Source organism: Pongo abelii, chromosome 5 (genome assembly GCF_028885655.2).
Source record: "Pongo abelii isolate AG06213 chromosome 5, NHGRI_mPonAbe1-v2.0_pri, whole genome shotgun sequence".
In the NCBI taxonomy this organism is placed as follows: domain Eukaryota; kingdom Metazoa; phylum Chordata; class Mammalia; order Primates; family Hominidae; genus Pongo; species Pongo abelii.
In genome coordinates, this window is record NC_071990.2 from 54,688,421 (window position 1) to 54,708,713 (window position 20,293).

General features: G+C 35.2%; 1 protein-coding gene across 2 annotated transcripts in view; it reads left to right on the forward strand.

The window, feature by feature from the left end:
• Nucleotides 1-20,293, forward strand: part of MLIP (muscular LMNA interacting protein) — a 245,615-nt gene that overhangs the window by 152,922 nt on the left and 72,400 nt on the right. For both annotated transcript variants that reach the window (XM_024248555.3, XM_002817019.5), the window contains exon 10: nt 18,874-18,918. In XM_024248555.3, coding sequence (XP_024104323.3) covers nt 18,874-18,918 — 45 coding nt within the window. The remainder of the gene's footprint in view (nt 1-18,873; nt 18,919-20,293) is intronic.

Below are 20,293 nucleotides of genomic sequence, written 5' to 3' on the forward strand. Positions count from 1 at the left end.
TAAGATTTGTATTAGCTAATGTACGAAAAGCCCTTAATGGAATTCTGATACAAAGGAATTGCTCGATAACTAAAAGCTTTTCCTTTCCTTTCCCTTTTTCCTTTATTCACATCTCCTTTCTTCTCTTCCTCTTATCTATCTTTGGAAGACTAGAAATATCTTGATTTAATTAAGTTCCTTGGTTCGTTAGTGGGTACAAGAAAAGAAAGTTTCCTAAAGGTGTTTCTATACTTTTTGTGACTAATACATTTTACAAGGGCCAGACCCCCAAAAAAGTTGCTGCAATTTTTGCTCTCTCACCTTCTTCTCTTATCTACTCTTGCTTTTCAGCAAAATGTCTCTAATTAGATTAGTTTTCAGTAGGTTCTTGACCTTAATTAAAATTCGTTTCCTATGTAAGAAGCTTTGTTTTTACTTTATTTTACAACATGACATTTGAATTGTTGTTTGTGGCCCCTAAAATACGTCCACGTCTTTTGGAAGACCATAAAGGATCATCTTACAATGAAAGGTCAAAACTAGTTTGGCGCCAACTCTCGGATTAGTCATATTTGTACATATTCGGCTGTAGTTATTACAATTTACTAAGTGATGTCTGATACATTTAGTTTGAGGAGAAAAGATTAAATTTTAGAGCAGAAGTTCACTTTAGCTATAAGCTTTGGTCTTAAATGAACAAGAGCTTATCTTGTGTGTCTTAAATACAATACGTTCTGATTTTTTAAAACGAATGACACTGTAATATTTTCTTCTAAAAATTCTAATATTCATATTGACTGAGCTATGGGATGTCTCACTTTAAGTATGAGTTTACTAGCTATGATTTAATTAATTAATTTATCACTATATATTTCTCTCTTCTCCAATGAAAACTAAAAAGCAACTCTGAGAAGTCTATTTCTGAGACATTTCAATATTTCATCATCTGTCTTCAAACTCTGGAGAAAGTTGTCATCTTCAGAGTATATACCTGCTGGGACTCAGTGCGTCATTGACTTTGTGGATATTCTTAGATTAAACTCAAAAGCAGGGATCGTGCAGGTTACCAACTCTTATACTACAGAGGAGGTTGAATAAAGGGAAGACATAAATTAGAGCCAAGAAAAAAAAGTTTTGTTACACTTGAGGATATCCTGAACAAGTTAGTACTGACTACCAAAAATTCCTATTTCTGGGAGTTCTTTAAAAGTATAATATATCTGATTACTACGCATTATATGTCTCAAAACACCACTATGCATCCCATGGATATGTACAATTATTATTTTCCAATTAAAAAATAAAATTTAAAAGGTATAGTATATAATCTATGGATCAAGACTAGTAGAAAAACTAGTCACTATTTCTAGCTCTGTTATTCAGTTTTCCACCTCTATTCATTGATTTGACAAATATTTATTGAGTGTCTACCGAGTACCATTCACTGAGGAGTCACTGGGGTGAGAAGAGTGAACACAATGACAGGATGCCAATTTCTGAAGCATATATTCCAATGATAAGACAGATAGTAAACAGTTAAAATAGTAAATGAGCAAGATACTTTATTGTAGAAATAGAGAGGAGGTAGCCAGAGAACCTATTGTTGTTAAAACCAACTTACAAATTTGCTAGTTTTCTGTGTATTCATAGGTTTTCCAGTTTTCCTGGGATAATTATAATGATTTAATAAAATAACAAGAAAGTGTATGGCTAATTCTGCTTTATAGGCCTTTGGTGAAAGACTGACTTCTCTGGAAAGAAAAAAAAAAAAAAGAAAAAAGAAACAAAGAAAATCAACTCAAAATAATGTTTCTTTCTTTGGGTCTTTATTGCACATATTGTGACATTTCATACAGTCTGTTTTTTAGGATGAGCCAGGTGCAGTAAAAGCAACACTAATTCAGACTAATTAAAGTAAAGGTTTTTTCCAGTCCGTGGTGTCCTTAAAATGCAGGCTATTTTACAATAATTTAATTGAGATTGTTTTAAGTGTAATAGAATTGAAACTAGGCTAACAATATGTTGAATAGGGAGTGAGACTTAGGTCACTTGCAGGGTTGGTTAATTTATCATTAATATTTCATTTGATTCTTTTAAAAAGATGCTGAATTCAACAATAATAATAACTAATATTTTGAGCTCTTACCTTGAAAATAAAGCTTGGCTATCTCATTTAAACCATATACCAAACCTATGAGGTGGGTATTCTTATTTTAAAATCTCCATTATACAGAGGGGGAAAACAAGCCTCAGAAGTCACAGAGTAGGCAAAACCCAAACCAAGTTTTCTTCATGTCAAAGTTTCTGCCATTTGATACTTCTATATACTTGTAGAAGTATAAGTACATACTGGAAATAGTTTGCATTCTTTATATATTTTATCCATTCATATTTATACCCTGGGTCCAAATTATTTCTTCATGTCCAATAACCTTCAGCCTAAACTTAGAAGGAATAATTTCATATTTGGTCATATTAACGTCTAAAATGATAGTGATTTGCTGTCTCCAGGGTTTTAAATCATGTGCTTAAATATACATTAATTCATAATATCAGATAAGGTATAAGAGAGTTATTTCTTATGACACTCATTTTTAAAGTTTATTTCCTTCGTGTAAATAAACTTCCTTTCTAAGCAAATTTTTAATTTTATTTTGTGGGTACATAGTAGGTATGTATGGGGTACATGAGATATTTCGATATAGGAATGCAATGCATAATAATTACATCATGGAAAATGAGATATCTGTCCCCTCAAGCTTTTATCCTTTGTGTTACAAATAATCTGATTATACTCTTTTAGTTATTTTAAAATGTACGATTAAATTATTATCGACTATAGTCACTTGGTTGTGCTATCAAATACCAGGTCTTGTTAATTCTTTCCATTTTTTTTCTACTCGATAACTATCCCCACCTCCCCACCCCAAAGCAACCCCCACCATTCCCAGCCTCTGGTGGGAATTCTTCTGCTCTCTATCTCCATGAGTTCAATTGTTTTGATTTTTGGATCCCACAAATAAGTGAGAACATCTGTTATTTGTCTTTCTGTGCCTGGCTTATTTCATTTAACATAATGACCTCCAGTTCCATACATGTTGTAGCAAATGACAGGATCTCAATCTTTATAAAGGATGAATAGTACTCCACTGTGTATAAGTACCATGTTTTCTTTATTCATTCATCTGTTGAAGGACACTTAGGTTGCTTCTAAATCTTAGATATTGTGAACAGTGCTGTGGCAAACATGTGAGTGCAGATACCTCTTTAATATACTGATTTTCTTTCTTTTGGGTATATAACCAGCAGTGAAATTGTCGGATCATACATGGTAGCTCTTTCTTTTTCATTTTCTGAGGAACTTCCAAGTTGTTCTTTATAGTGGTCATAATAATTGGTGGTGTACAGTCCCACCAACAGTATATGAGGGTTCCCTTTTCTCCACATGCTCATAAGCTTTGTTATTGCCTGTCTTTTGGATTAAAGCCATTTTAACTGGGGTGAGATAATATCTCATTGTAGTTTTGATTAGCATTTATCTGATGATCAATGATGTTGAGCGTCTTTTCATATGCTTGTTTGCCATTTGGATGTCTCCTTTTGAGAAATATCTATTGAAATCTTTTGCCCATTTTAAACTACAATTATTATACTTTTTATAGAGCTGTTTGAGCTCCTTATATATTCTAGTTATTAATCCCTTCTCAGATGGGTAGTTTGCAAATATTTTTTCCCATTCTGTGGATTATCCCTTCACTTTATTGATTGTTTCCTTTGCTGGGTAGAAGCTTTTTAACATGATGTGATCCCATTTGTCCATTTTTGCTTTGATTGCCGGTGCTTGTGGGGTATTACTGGAGAAATTTTTGCCCAGAAGATGTCCTGGAAAGTTTTTCTGATGTTCTCTTGTAGCAGTCTCATAGTTTGAGGTCTTAGGTTTAATTAATTCATTCTGATTTGATTTTTGTATATGGCAAGATATAGGGGGTCTAGTTTTATTCTTTTGCTTATGGACACCCAGCTTCCCCAGCATCGTTCATTGAAAAGACTATCTTTTCCTTATGTGTGTTCTTGCCACCTTTGTCAAAAATGAGTTCACTGTAAGTGAGCAAATTTGTTTCTGGGTTCTGTATTCTGTTCCATTGGTCTATGTGTCTGTTTTTATGCCAGTACCATGTTGTTTTGGTTACTATAGCTCTGTAGTAGAATTTGAAGTCAGATAATGACTACTCCAGTTTTGTTCCTTTTTCTCGGGATAGCTTTGGTGATTCTGGGTCTTTTGTAGTTCCCTATAAATTTTAGGATTGTTTATTCTATTTTTGTGAAGAATGTCATTGGTATTTTGATAGGAATTGCTTTGAATCTGTAGTACTTTGGGTAGTATGGACATTATAACAACATTGATTCTTTAAATCCAAGAACATGGGATGTATTTCATTTTTTGTGTGTCCTCTTCAATTTCATCAGCGTTTTATAGTTTTCATTGTAGAGATTTTTCACTTCTTTGGTTAAGTGAATTCCTAAGTTATTGCTTTTACTTGTGGCTATTAATGTACATGATATTACTCTTTTGACTTCTTTTTTAGATTGTTCACTATTGGCATGTAGAAATGCTACTGATTTTTGTATGTTGATTTTGTATCCTGCACCTTTACTGAATTCATTTATCAGTTCTAATAGTTTTTTGGTGGAGTAGTTAGGTTTTTCCAAATATAAGATAATGTCATCTGCAAACAAGGATAATTTGACTTCTTTCTTTCCAATTTAGGTGCCCTTTATTTTTTCTCTTGTCTGACTTCCAGTTATGTATTGAATAACAGTGGTGACAGTGGACATCCTTGTCATCTTCCATATCTTAAAAGAAAAGCTTTCAGGTTTTCCTCATTCTGTATGATTCTAGCTGTAGCTCTGTCATATATGGCTTTTATTATATTTAGATATATTCCTTCTGTGCCCAGTTTTTTGAGAGTTTTTTAATCATGAAAGGATGTTGAATTTTATCAAATGCTTTTTCAGCGTCAATGATCATATGGTTTTTGTCCTTTATTTTGTTGATATGACATATCACATTGATTGATTTGCATATGTTAAACCATCTTTGCATCCCTGGGATAAATCCTAATTGGTCATGATGAAGGATCTTTTTAATGCACTGTTGAATTTGTTTTGCTAGCATTTTGTTGAGGATTTTTGCACCAATATTCATCAGAGATATCGGCCTGTGGTTTTCTTAGTTTGACGTATCTTTCTGGCTTTCGTATCAGGGTAATACTGGTCTCATTATAGAATGAGATTTGTAGTATTCCCTTCTCCTTTGTTTGTTTGTTTGTTTTTTTTGAACAGCTTAAGTAGAATTGGTATTAGTTCTTCTTTAAATGTTTCATAAAATCCAGCAGTGAAGCCACTGGGTCCCGGGCTTTGCTTTACTGGGAGACTTTTTATTACAACTTTGATTTCATTAGTTGTTATTGATCTGTTCAGGCATTGGATTTCTTCATGGTTCAGTCTTGATAGGTTGTATGTATCTAGGAATTTATCAATTTCCTCTAGATTTTCCAACATATTGACATATAGTTGCTCATAGTACCTACTACTAATCCTTTAAATTTCTGTGGTTTTATTCCATGCTCCTGGATAGGAAGAATCAATATTGTGAAAATGGCCATACTACCCAAAGTAATTTATAGATTCATTGCTATTCCCATTAAACTACCATTGACATTCTTCACAGAATTAGAAAAAAAAACTTAAAAGTTCATATGAAACCAAAAAAGAGCCTGTATAGCCAAGACAGTCCTAAGCAAAAAGAACAAAGCTGAAGGAATCATACTACCCTACTTCAAACTATACTACAAGGCTACAGTAACCAAAACAGCATGGTACTGATACAAAAACAGACACATAGACCAATGGAACAGAACAGAGATCTCAGAAATAAGACCACACATCTACAACTATCTGATCTTCAACAAACCTGACAAAAACAAGCAATGGGGAAAATATTCCCTATTTAATAAATGGTGCTGGGAAAATTGGCTAGCTGTAAGCAGAAAATTGAAACTGGACCCCTTCCTTATACCTTATACAAAAATTAACTCAACATGAATTAAAGACTTAAATGTAAAGCCTCTAACTATAAAAACCCTAGAAGAAAATCTAGGCAATACCATTCAGGACTGGCACAGGCAAATATTTCATGACAAAAACATCAGAGTAATTTCATCAAAAGCAAAAATTGACAAATGGGATCTAATTAATGAGCTTTTGCACAGCAAAAGAAATTATCATCAGAGTGAACAGACAACCTAGAGAATGGGAGAAATTTTTACAATCTATCCATCTGACAAAGGTCTAATATCCATAATCTACAAGGAACTTAAACAAATTTAAAAGAAAAAAACAAACAACCCCACTAAAAGGTGGACAAAGGGCACAAACAGACAATTGTCAAAAGAAGACATTTATGCAGCCAACAAACATGAAAAAAAGCTTAACATCACAGATCATTAGAGAAACACAAATCAAAACCACAATAAGATACCATCTCACACCAGTCAGAATGGCAATTATTAAAAAACTCAAGAAACAACAGATGCTGGTAAAGCTGTGGAGAAATAGAAATGCTTTTACACTGTTGGTAGGAATGTAAATTACTTCAACCATTGTGGAAGACAGTGTGGTGATTCCTTAGAGACCTAGAACCAGAAATACCATTTCACCCAGCAATCCCATTACTGGGTATATACCCAAAGGAATATAAGTCATTCTGTTATAAAGACATATGCAAGTGTATGTTAATTGCAGCACTATTCACAATAGCAAAAAGATGGAATCAACCCAAATGCCCATCAAGGAGAGACTGGATGAAGAAAATGTGGCACATATACACCATGGAATACTATGTGGCCATAAAAAGGAAAAAGATCATGCCTTTTGCGGGAACATGGATGGAGCTGGAAGCCATTAGCCTCAACAAACTAATACAGGAACAGAAAACCAAACACCACATATTCTCACTTATAAGTGGGACCTGAACAACAAGAACACATAGACATGGGCGGGGTGGAGGGGAACAACACACATTGGGGCCTCTCGGGAGGGTAGGGAGAGGGAGAGCGTCAGGATAAACAGATAATGCATGTGGAGCTTAATGCCTAAGTGATGGGTTGATAGGTGTAGAAACCACCAAAGCACACATTTACATGGAGAACTAATCTGCATGTCCTGCACATGTATCTTGAAACTTAAAATAAAATAAAATAATAAAAAAGTACGTAAGGAAAAAAATTCTGTAGTTTCAGTTCTAATGTTTTCATTTTCATCTCTGATTTTATTTGTGTTTCTTCCCTTTTTTTCTTTATTAGTTTGCCTAAAGATTTGTCAATTTTCTTTCTTTTCAAAAACCACCTTTTTGTTTCATTGATCTTTTGAATTGCTTTCTTTGTTTCAAATTTATTTATTTCTGCTCTGATATTTATTATTTTTCTTCTACTAATTTTGGGTTTGGTTTGCTCTTGACTTTCTAGTTGTTTAAGGTGTTTTATTAGGTTATTCAAAGTTTGTTTTTATGTAGGCACTTACAGCTATAAATTTCCCTCTTAGTACTGCTTTGCTATATCCTGTAGGTTTTGGTATTTTGCATTTCCATTATCACTTGTTTAAAGAAATCTTTCAATTTCTTTCTTAATTTCTTCATTGACCCACTGGTCATTCAGGAGCATATTGTTTAATTTCCATGTATTGTATAGTTTCCAGATTTCCTGTTTTTACTGATTTCTAGCTTCATCTCCTGGTGGTCAGAGAAGATGCTTGGTATTATTTTAATTTTTTGAGTGTTTTAAGACTTGGTTTGTGACCTAACATACGGTCTATCCTTGAGAATGATCCATGTGCTAAGGAGAAGCATGTGTTGAAGCATGTATAGCTGTTGGATAAAATGTTCTGTAAATATCTATTAGGTTCATTTGGTCTATAGTGCAGATTAAGTCTGATGTTTCTCTGTTGATTTTCTGTCTGGGAGATCTGTCCAATACTAAAATTGGGGTGTTGAAGTCTCCAGCTATTATTGCATTCAGGTCTATGTCTCTCTTTAGCTCTCATAGTATTTGCTTTATATATCTGGGTGCTCCAGTGTTGGCTGCATGTAAGTTTGCAACCGTTATAGCCTTTTGCTGAACTGACCCTTTTATCATTATATAATGACATTCTTTGTCTCTTCTTACAGTTTTTGTGTTGGTATCTATTGTGTCTGATCTAAGTATAGCTACTTGTGCTCTATTTTGGTTTTCATTGGCATGGAATATATCTTTTTTCTATCCCTTTATTTTCACTCTGTGAGTATGTTTACAGGCTAAGTGTGTTTCCTGTAGGCAACAGGTGATTGGGTTGTTTTTCATCCATTCAGCCACTCTATGACTTTTGATTGGACAGCTTAGTTCTCACACATTGAATGATATTATTGATAAGTAGGGACTTACTCCTGCCCTTTTGTTACTAGTTTTCTGGTTGTTTTGTGGTATTCTCTTTTTTCTTTCCCTTTTTCCTGTCTTTCTTTTCGTGAATGTGATTTTCTCTGGTGGTATGCTTTAATTTTTTGCTTTTTTATTTTTTGTGTATCTGTTGTATGTTTTTTAATTTGAGGTTACCATGAGGCTTGTAAATACTATCTTATTCATTATTTTAAACTGATGACAACACTTGACACTAATTGCATAAACAAACAAACATGCAAAAAGAAAACTAATAAAAACCCTACACTTTAACTTCATGTCCCTGCTTTTTAAATTTTGTTGTTTTTTTATGTCTTATTATACTATGTCTTAAAAAGTTATAATTATTATTTTTGACTGGTTCATCATTCAGTCTTTTTACTTAAAAGCAGTTTACATACCACAATTACAGTGTTATAATATTCTGTGTTTTTCTGTGTGCCTACTATTACCAGTGAGTTTTGTATCTTCTGATGATTTCTTCCTGCTCATTAATAGTCTTTTCTTTCAAATTGAAGAGCCCTCTTTAGCATTTCTTGTAGACAGGTCTGGTGTTAATGAAATCCCTCAGCTTTTGTTTTCTGGGAAGGTCTTTATTTCTCTTTCATGCTTGGAGGATATTTTCACCAGATATACTATTCTTGGGTAAAAGTTTGTTTGTTTGTTTGTTTGTTTTTCCTTCAGCACTTTAAATATGCCATGTGACTATCTCCTGGCCTGTAATGTTTCTACTGAAAAGTCTGCTGCCAGACATATTGGAGCTCCATTTTGTGTTATTTGTTTCTTTTCTGTTTCTACTTTTAGGATCCTTTCTTTATCCTTTACTTTTGGGAACTTGATTATTAAATGCCTTGAGGTCGTCTTCCTTGGGTTAAATCTGCTTGGTGTTCTATAACCTTCTTGTACTTGCATATTGATATCTTTCTCTAGGTTTGGGAAATTCTCTGTTATTGTACCTTTGAACAAACTTTCTATTCCTATCTCCTACCCTTGTTTCTTTCTCTACCTCATTTTCAAGGCCAGTAACTCTTAGATTTGCCCTTTTGAGGCTATTTTCTAAATATGGAAGGTGTGCTTCATTGTTTTTTATTCTTTTTTGTCTCCTCTAACTGTGCACATTTTCAAATTACCTGCCTTTGAGCTTATTAATTCTTTCTTCTTGTTGGTCAGTTCTGCTATTAAAGGACTCTGATGCATTCTGCAGTATGCCAGTTGCATTTTGCAGCTCCAGTATTTCTGCTTGATTTTAATTATTTCAATCTCTTTGTTAAATTTATCTAATGGAATTCTAAATTCCTTCTCTGTGTTATCTTGAATTTCTTTGAGTTTTCTCAACACTGCTATTTTGAATTATCTGTCTGAAAGGTCACATATCCCTGTTGTTCCATGATTGGTTTCTGGTGCCTTATTTAGTTTGTTTTATGAGGTTATGTTTTTCTGGATGATCTTGATGCTTGTGGATGTTTGTCAGTGTCTCGACATTGAAGAGTTAGGTATTTTTTGTAGTCTAGACAGTCTGGGCTTGCTTATGCCTGTCTTTGAATTATCAGGCAGAGACTTTTGGTTTCTTCCCTTACTTTCTCTCAGAGAAATGGAGTCTCTCTCTCTCTGTACTGAGCTGCCTGGAACTGGAGGTGAGGTGCATACACCCCTGTGGCAAGTTCCCCCAGGCCCTCCGCGGTTCCACAAATGTTGTCTGGGAGACAGGGTTTAGAGTCAAAAACCTTAGAAATTTACCTGATATTCTATTTCTCTGAAGCTAAGCTAGCATTCAAGCCACAGTGCAAAGTTCTTTCTGCTCTTCTCTCCCCTTTCCATAGGCAAAAGAGCCTTTCCCTGTGGCCACCACCACCACCAGCACACGGGCTGGGGCAGTGGTCTGCCGGGTCACCACTGATGTTCACTAAAAGCCCAAGGGCTCTTTAGTCAGTGTGTGGGAAATACTTCCAGGCTGGGGACTCACCCTTCAGGGCAATGGGCTCCCTTCTGGCCCAGGGCTGGTCCAGAAATGATGTCTAAGAGCCTATGCCTGGATTCAGGGACCTCAAAAGGCTGTTAGTTGCTCTACCTCCCTGTGATCAAGCTGGTGCCTAAGGTGCAAGACAAAGTTCCCTTTACTTTTCCCTATGCTTTTCTCAGACAGAAGGAGTCTGTCACTATAGCCACCACAGCCGAGAACATGATGGGTCACACCTGAAGTCAGCCGATCTCAGAGCCTAAGGCCCATGGTGTACTACCTGGGTATCATTGCTGGTTATTCAGTACCCAACAGCTCTTTAGTCAGCAAGTGATGAGTCCTGCCAGGACTGTTCTTTCCCTTCAAGGCAGTGGGTTCTTTTTTCCCAGGGTATGCCTAGAAACATCATGAGCTAGGGCCTGTAATGGGGGCATCATAGCTCTGCCTAGTGCTCTATCCAATTCTGGATGAGCTGATCTCCAAGATGTAAGACAAAGTCTTCTTTACTCTTCATTCTCCTCTCCTTAAGCAGAAGCAAGGAGTCACTTTTGTTGCTGCGAGCAGCACTGTCTGGAGTTGAGGAAGAAATAGAGCACAAGTACTCCCTTAGCCATGCCAGCTGGTGTCTCCCTAGGTCATGTACCACCCTAGTCTACTGGCTCTGAGTTCAGTGCAGTACAGGAGTTGCCTAGGAATTGCAGTCCTTATGTCCTAGACTTTCAAGTTTGCCTAGAATCCCAGAGCACTTTTTCCCATGGTGGCGAGCCTTGCCAAGAGAGTCAACTTCCAGCTGCTGGGATGGGCAGTTCCCCTCTGTATAGGCCTACTCCAAATGCTCTCTCCATCTGTGGGCACTGGCTGAGCCCAGCATAGTTTTGCTTTCTGCTGTTACAAGGCAGCACTGAGTTCAATGTAATGTCCCCCAGTTGCTGTGCTCTCCCTTTCCCAAGTGCACAGACTCTCTGTGCTGCATGGTCACTACTGGGGAGTGGGGGGAAGGGTGGCATTAACAATTCAAGACTGTCTCTCCAACCCCCTTCAATGCCTCTTTCAGCAATATGAAGTTAAAACTAGGTACTATGATTGCTCACCTAATTTGGTTCTTGAGAGGATGGTTTTCTATGTGCAGATAGTTGCTAAAATGCGGTGTTCCTGTGGGAGGTACGAACGCTGTAAGTTTCTATTCTACCATCTTGCTCCACCACTCAGGGATGAATTATCTATTAACATTCTATTTCATTCTATTTTCATTTCTATGAACTTTGTAGAGGGAATTTTTTGTCTTTGCGTTGTATGTGGCCTTCTAAATGCTTATTTTTTTAATTAACTAGCAGTATAAATTCGTCACATTTATATAATTCAAAACCATAGTATGCTTTCTTAATAAAGAATAACCTCTGAAAATAGGGTAGTATTTGGTCCTATTACTAATGCATCAAAAAACTCTTAGTTGAAATCACATTCTATTGATAACAACTTATTTTATAAATCCTCTACATTTTATAAATCACTTTTAAGTGCAGAGGAAATATCTGAGATGGAATTATTAAATATTAGATAGCATACAGGTAAGATCTCATTTTAATGAGCTTGAGAGACAGAAAAATGTCATTACAATGGAAGCATATTCCTTCCAAAATATCAGAGTATATTGAAAAATGTGTCAAACTTTATTAATAATATTTCCACTATATATACAGATATTCAAATAAAGGTCATCTCCAATTCCGCCAGCTCACACACTCTTCTTGTTGTTATGCTTGGAAACGTTGCTATGCTGGAGTGTTTCATAGGTGATGTGCAATAATGCAGTCATAGATCTTAGGACGAGAGGTGAATTAATCTAAATCAGGTCCAGATCTGCTTCAAGGTAGGATGATGCCAGAGATTTGATGAGTTACAGGAAGAATTGGGAACAATTCAAGCAAGAAATTCTACTAGACTGATCATTACTTATTTCCTTTTATATTTGTTCAGAAATATTTCTGCATTCTGCTAGATGAGGAGGCAGAGAAGAGATTGAATGAGACAAACCTTCTGCCTTGTATCCTTTTCCTTGCCATTTTAGATTTCATCAAATGGGAAGGTGCCTTATTTCAGACAAACTTCCCCTTGATCTGATCTTTTATTCCCCTATTTGCACATGTAAACTATGACTCTTACTGATCACCTATGCCCACTTGTTCCGTCTACCAACTATGTTCATGACAAGTTAGAATCACCATTCCCTATCTTAAAGAATCAAACTTAAAAAAATTTCTATATCTACTCTTTATATTAGATATTATGGGGGGTATATTACTAACTTAGAAATAGTCTTTAGTGAGATATTTAGACAGGGTAAGTTTTTTTTTTTTTTTTTTTGAGACAGAGTCTCTCTCTGTTACCAGGCTGGAGTGCAGTGGTGCGATCGTGACTCACTGCAACTTCCAACTCTTAGACAGGGTAAGTTCTATAGATAGTAAGAATAAGCAGTTCAAAGTAAGGAAGGCATGATGTGTCATAATATATCTCATGGCCTTGGCATCTAACATTTTCAACATGGATTCATTTTTTTGAGTAGTGCCTTATGTACGAATAATAGGAACACTCTCCAGGTTAAGAGTAAGACAGAGTCTTTATCATTTTATAATTTTATATGTCCTCAATGCCAAGCTTACCACTCAGTAATAACTAAGTGCCCAATTCTTCTTTTGAGTGTTGTCTTTCTGCTTACCTGTACATCAGTCTTGAGGGGGAGAAATAACATAATTCAATTAGCACATTATCATGGATTAGAGCTCTTGAACTTTGAGAAAGGAAGATTCAGGAGAGTTAGAGTCAACAGAGAAAAAGTGAAAAGAAGCATCTTAACGGTATCAAACCTGATATTATATTCAGGTGGAAGGGACATGACTGCTGAAAGGCAAAAAAAGCATGCTAAAAGTAGAGTACCAGAGTACAGAAAGAAAGGGCAACTGTTTAACACTTTTTATCTAATGCAACTTGATTTTTGCCCCTGGCCCCCAAGATGGTGTCTGTTAGAGTGATGCCGACCAAAAGGATACCTGTCATGAATGGGAAATGCTGCAGATTGCAAGGAATGGCAAATCTAGATGATGAATAAGGAGCTTGGCTGTTCTTTGTGTGCCTTTGGTGTCAAGTCTTTGGGAGATGAAAAGGTTTCTCCAAAGCTGGCTTGGGGCAAGTGGTGCCTTGTGTAGGAATTTATCTTTCAGTGGATTTCAAATCCTTACCTTTACTTAGTCTTTAACTCTTTTAGTTTCTATATAACTTAATTATTTAATTTTTTTTGAAATAAACTTTTTTTACCTTCATACTTTTTTGACTGCTCTATTAGTTTTATAAGTTTCTTTTCTTGAAGGATGCAGTAATGTCTAAAGCCCATCTCTCTCATTCTCTCATTATTTTTTCTTATATGATTAAAACAATGTCAAAGGCTGTAGAATATGGATTATGAATTTTTATTTCACACAAGAACCATTCTTATCTCAAATGTTACTCTTCCCAGTTGGTGTAAAACTGGAGAGATATGAATGACCAAAATTTTAATGTTGTTCAAATCCAATTTCAAATTTATTTTTAGGTACTTCAAGTTTCTTCTCCACCTTTATTCAGGTGATGCAGATGTTCAAATGTAGCAACCTTTTCCCATCACCTGCTTAGTTCACCACACAGTCTCTCCTCACATTTAGGAAAATAATTGCTACAATATTGATGACATAATTATAGCTATAACTTCTAATAAACAGCATTAACCTGTATGAGACATGCACAGGGTGGTTTCTCAAAGGATTGGTCGTAATTGGGTTCATTGAAAAAACCTGGTTACTTTAGTGATAAAACATACAAGTCATTATTCTTCCTCTTTGCTAAGGACAAATCTGTATTAGTATTATGCATATCCACTCCACTTTGTGGTTTACGTTTAATTTTGCACTTTCTCTGGGAAGTTTCTGATAGCAGTGATATGGAGTTCATAATACTGGATGAAATAAAAATATCTGAGGGTGTCTAAAGCATCTTATTATTATGTCATGATTCCCAATGAAGGAATTTGGGGGATTTATAGAGACCGGATAAAAAGATATTTAGATTTTTTCCTAATTTAATTAATGTGTTTGAGCCTTTTCTCTCTTTTCCCTATGATAATAATTTGGTATTATTTAGTACAATATACTAAAAATATTAGTAATACAAATTATATGAATACTTTATTGTTAATATGTAACTTCTTTCCTATAATTATTGCGGTAGAAATTTAACCATTTTTTTCAGTTATGATGCATTTAATTCAGCATATTTCACAGAAGCTATTCATTTAACTTAGGGGATCAATAGAGAATGCTTTCATTATTGCAATAAGAAAAAATTGTTAAATGGTATAAAACCTAAGATTTTAGAAGAAATCATTATTATTACCTATATTCCATTATGAGGTTAATAATGAAACGTTAGGTGAACTGACAAAAACAGCATGATGGATATTCTGAAGGGCAATTTTCCTAAACCTCAGTGCACACTAACCTGGCCCACACCAATTAGAGAAGGGGAGCACTTAGCCAAGACACCCTACTGCCATCAAGCAACCAGGAATGGCAGCAAGCAGTGGTACCTGAAAGAATGACATGAGTCAAAACCTAGAAAACAAACAATGTTAGACACTGTGTACAAAGGACTTCAGGTGCCTCATCATTGTTTGGTGATTCATACTCCTGTATACTTGGTGATAACATGGAACCATGAGGCTTTCAGTTTTCAGTTATTGTTGATCTCTCAGAGATTAAAACAATAATGATACATCAAAATAAGCTCTGAAGTATTTGCAATTTCAAAAATAGAAATATTTTAGGAACATAACTTATTGTACTTTAACCAAGCATATTTATAATTATTCGTCTGTATGCTGACCGGTTCCTGTCAAAATGAAAGGCTAAGCTGGTGTGAAAGTTTAGCCGCCCATGTAAATGCAGAAATGCTTGATAAAACATAAGTAATCCCTGGATGCCATAAATGAAGTGGGACTTCCAAGTTTGTATTAGTCCATTTTCATACTGCTATAAAGAACTGTCTGAGACTGGGTAATTTATAAAGAAAAGAGGTTTAATTGACTCACAGTTCTGCATGGCTTGGGAAGCCTCAGGAAACTTATAATCATGGGAGAAAATGAAGGAGAAGCAAGGACTTTCTTCACATGGCGGCAGGAGAGAGAAGTGTAGGCAAAGGGCAAAGAACCCCTTATAAAACCATCAGCTTTTGTGAGAACTCACTCTCCATCATGAGATCAGCATGGGGGAACTGCCCCCATGATCCAATCACCTCCCACCAGTTCCTGCCCTCAACATGTGGGGATTATGTGGATTATAATTCAAGATACGATTTGGGTGGGGACACAAAGCCTGACCATATCAAGGTTAGAATACTAAAAAGAACCTTAAGTTCTTATAGAACTTGTGTACATCAGACCCTAGGTGCCAGGACCCGGGAGCTTAGGTTCTAACTTTCACTGTGTAACAAGTTTAAGACCTATATGGGAATCTACTGCATAATTCTATAACCTACAAGGCCATATTGACCATGAAGCATGAAAAAGAAAAAAGATAATTTAAAAAACAATCCCTACCCTACATTCTTGGGTGATAAGAAAAAGTCACCCATGAGAAAATAAGGCCCCAAACCTATGATAATGTGGGGATTATGTGATAATGTGGGGATCTGCCATCTAGAGATTTAGGAAAATCAAGATGAGGCAATAAAATGGTAACTGGTCCAGAACCTGTGCAACTCCTAGGGCCCCCATGAGGGCAAATGTACTGCAGGGATGGTTTCTAAACCAGGGCTTCTTGGATATCTAAAGAAATCCAAATTACCAAAATTACTCAAAATAGAAAATTAAAAAGCACACAAAATAACTAAAGAACATCATGAGGGAGAGACATGACAGAGAATCAGCAAATACAAGCAACATGGTATTTAACGACGAGGGACTATAACGAATCTGGAAAAATACCATATAAATATATTTAAAACATTAAACATTATAACGTGTTATAGATATTATAAGACAAGCTTTGAAAAAGAACCAAGTAAAACTTCTAGAAGTGAAAAGTCAATTATTAAGACATTAACTTCAATTGCCATGTTAAACATACTAACATGGCAGTTAAAGAAAAATAAGTTAACTATCAGGCTTATATGCAAAAAGCATCCAGAATACAGTATAAAGTGACAAAAATATAAAAACGAGTTTGAGATAAATGGGAGAGGATTTCAGAAGGCCCAAAATACAGTCATGCTTTGCTTAACTATAGGGAGATGGTCTGAAAAACACATCACTAGGTGATTTCATCATTATGTGAGCATCAAAGTGTATATACCAAGACCATCCTGGCTAACATGGTGAAACCCTGTCTCTAATAAAAAAAATACAAAAAAGTAGCCGGGTGTGGTGGCACGCGCCTGTGGTCCCAGGTATTCCAGAGGCTGAGCCAGGGGAATCACTTGAAACTGGGAGGCGGAGGTTGCAGTGAGCCGAGATTGCACCACTGCAATCCAGCCTGGTGACAGAGAGAGACTCTGTCTCAAATTAAAAAAAAGTACATACATTAACCTAGATGGTATAGCCCACTAATAGTATTTATGTATCTAAACATAGAAAAGGCATGGTAAAAATACAGTGTAAAAGATAAAAAGTGGTACATCTGTATAGTGCACTTGCCATGAATGAAGCCTGCAGGACTGGAGGTTTCTCTGGGTGAATCAATGAGTTAGTGGTGAGTGAATGTGAAGAACTAAGGTTATTACTGTACACTACTGTAGACTTTTAGCTACATTAAATTTAAGTTTTTTCTTTCTTCAGCAATAAATTAACCTTAGCTTACTGTAGGTTTTTTATTTTATAAACTTTTTAATTTTTAAAACTTGACTCTTTTGTAGGAACATGTAACTTGAAACACAAATGCATTATACAGCTGTACAAAAATATTTTTACACTCTTATTCTATAAGTTTTTTCTATTTCAAATTTTTATTTTTTATTTATTATACTCTTTAAGCTTTTTTTGTTAAACACCAAGACACAAACATACACATTAGCTTAGGTCTACACACAGTCAAGATAATTAAGACGTTACTAGGTGACAGGAATATTTTTAGCTCCACTAGTCTTATGGGACCCCTGTCATACATGAGGTCCGTCATCAACTGAAACATCATTGTGTGGCACATTACTATATATTTAATAGAAGCTCAATAACAAGAGCTTAGATATAATGGGAGAAAGGCAGCATTTGAAGAGATAGTCATGTAGGCTTTTTCAGAAGACATGCATACTCAGAATAAAGGAACATACCAAGACCCTCAAAACACAAGAAAAAGAAATCTACACCAAGGCACATCATAGTGAAATTACAGAATATCATGGAGGTAAACTTTAAATGTTAACCAAATTTGAAGACAGAAGATCCTCCAAGTTACAATATTTATGCCAAAAACAACAAAAGCCAGAGTCTGTGGGATAGCATCTGCAAAAGACAGAAATGCTATTACCCTGGAATTCTGTGTCCAGTTGGACTGTCACTCAAGAATGAGAACATGATAAAAACATTTTCAGACAACATCCAAGACAGTAAGGTCTGAAAAAACCACCAAAACCTTTACTTTAGTAAGAAGGAAACTAGGGAGCAGGGGGAAATGGGAAGTTACTAATCAACATGAAGTTTCAGTTAAACAAGATGAATAAATTGTAGACATCTGCCATACAACATTGCACCTATAGCCAACAATACTGTATTATGCACTTACAAATGTGTTCAAATTACAGATTTCATGTTAAATGTTCTTTCAACAATGAGATAACATTTTTAAAAATGAAAGAAACTAAATCCAGATGAAAGGATTGAAATACAGGAGCCAATGACAAAGAAACAATATTAAATCTGCTCTTTAAACAATTGTAAAAACCAAGTCATTTTTATTCTCAAATCATAAAAACTTTGTTATGCTTTTCTTTTTATATAACAATACTTTAAAGAAATATCTGTTATTTGTTTCAATTTGCTTTAAATAAATAGAAATAGCAACGATGCTGGTATGTTTGATTAAAATGTGAAGAATACAAAGAATGAAATGTTAGGTAACCTTGAAGAATTTTTGGTGTCATGATATAATGCTTAAGTTAAGAAAATGAGAAGGAAAAGCAGCATATAAACATCATATTCACTATTATGTGGGCTGAATAAAAATACATAGGAAAAATATTTATGGCAATGTACCAAAAATATTAAAAATCATTTCTTTGGTGGCATAAGGATATTTTTCCTTTTCCTTTATACTTTTCAAAATCCTACCATGGACATATAATAATGAACAAACTTCAAAATACTTAAACACATAAATATTTTAATAAATTATCAGTTTCACTAATAAACACCATGTTTATGTTTTGCAGGCAAATCTCTCTTCACCATCTTCTACAGTATCTGAGAGTCAGCTGGTATGTATCTTCTAAGTCACAGATCTACAGCAAATTCTGATCTCTCAAGAGAGCTTTACCTGAGTAAAAGTGAAAAAAAGAATATATTTACTATATATATTTTTATTCACTTACTTGTCTAATAAAATTTTACTGATACTTTCCAAAAGCTCCATGGTGGTTGTTTTGCAGGTGACAAACATACGTAAAACTATACATAGACCTTACTTGCTAGTAACTTACATCCAAGTAGAGGCATTAGAAGAGATTGTGAGGTCAGATGAAAGATGCCATTAGAATTTAGAGAAGAGAGCTCACTCTTTAAAGGAAGAGATCTAAAAAGAGTTTAAGGAGAAGGTCATGATTGAGTAGGATAGTTTTTGGATTTGAGGAAATAAGAAATGGATATTTCACACAGGAGAATTAGCATGCAAATGGTCTAGATCAGTGCTGAGCAATAGAAATACAACGTGAATGACAAATGTAAGCCACGTATGTAATTTTAAAACGTCTAGCACCCATATTAAAAAAGTAAAATGGAACAGGTAATGTTAATTTTCATAAAATATTTTATTTAATGTTATACAAATATTATGATTTCAATGGATAAGCAGTATAAAAATCGAGATATTTTTACATTAGTTTTTTTGGGAAAAGTCTTTGAACTATTGCATATTTTACATTTACAGCAAATCTCAATTCTTCCTAGTCACAAGAGCTCAACAGTGGGTACTACATTGGGCAGCACAGATCCAGACTCTAGAATCTGTTATTTGAAGATAAAATTTGATTAGATGGGAGAATTATTTTTATCTTGTAGCGTTTTGTATTTCTTATTCTTACAGTGGTTACCAAATTGAAGTCATGAAATAAGTTTCCTAGATATTACTGGTCAAAGATTTTCTTTTCTTTCTTTTTTTTTTTTTGAGACGGAGTCTCGCTCTGTCGGCCAGGCTGGAGTGCAGTGGTGCGATCTCAGCTCACTGCAAGCTCCACCTCCCGGGTTCACGCCATTCTCCTGCCTCAGCCTCCCGAGTAGCTGGGACTACAGTCGACCGCCACCAAGTCCGGCTAATTTTTTGTATTTTTAGTAGAGACGGGGTTTCCCCATGTTAGTCAGGATGGTCTCGATCTCCTGACCTCGTGATCCGCCCGCCTCGACCTCCCAAAGTGCTGGGATTACAGGCCTGAGCCATCGCGCCCAGCCAAAGATTTTCTTAATATCTTTGGATGTTTATTGTCTAAAATTGTAAATTCCTGAATAATAGATATCTTCAGCAAAATGATGGAAATTTCTAGTAAAACAGTTTGAAACATTAACTGATATTCCCCTTTTAAAGAAATTGTTTTGGTGTCCTATAGCCACAGCCAACAAATCATCTTGTCATTATTATCC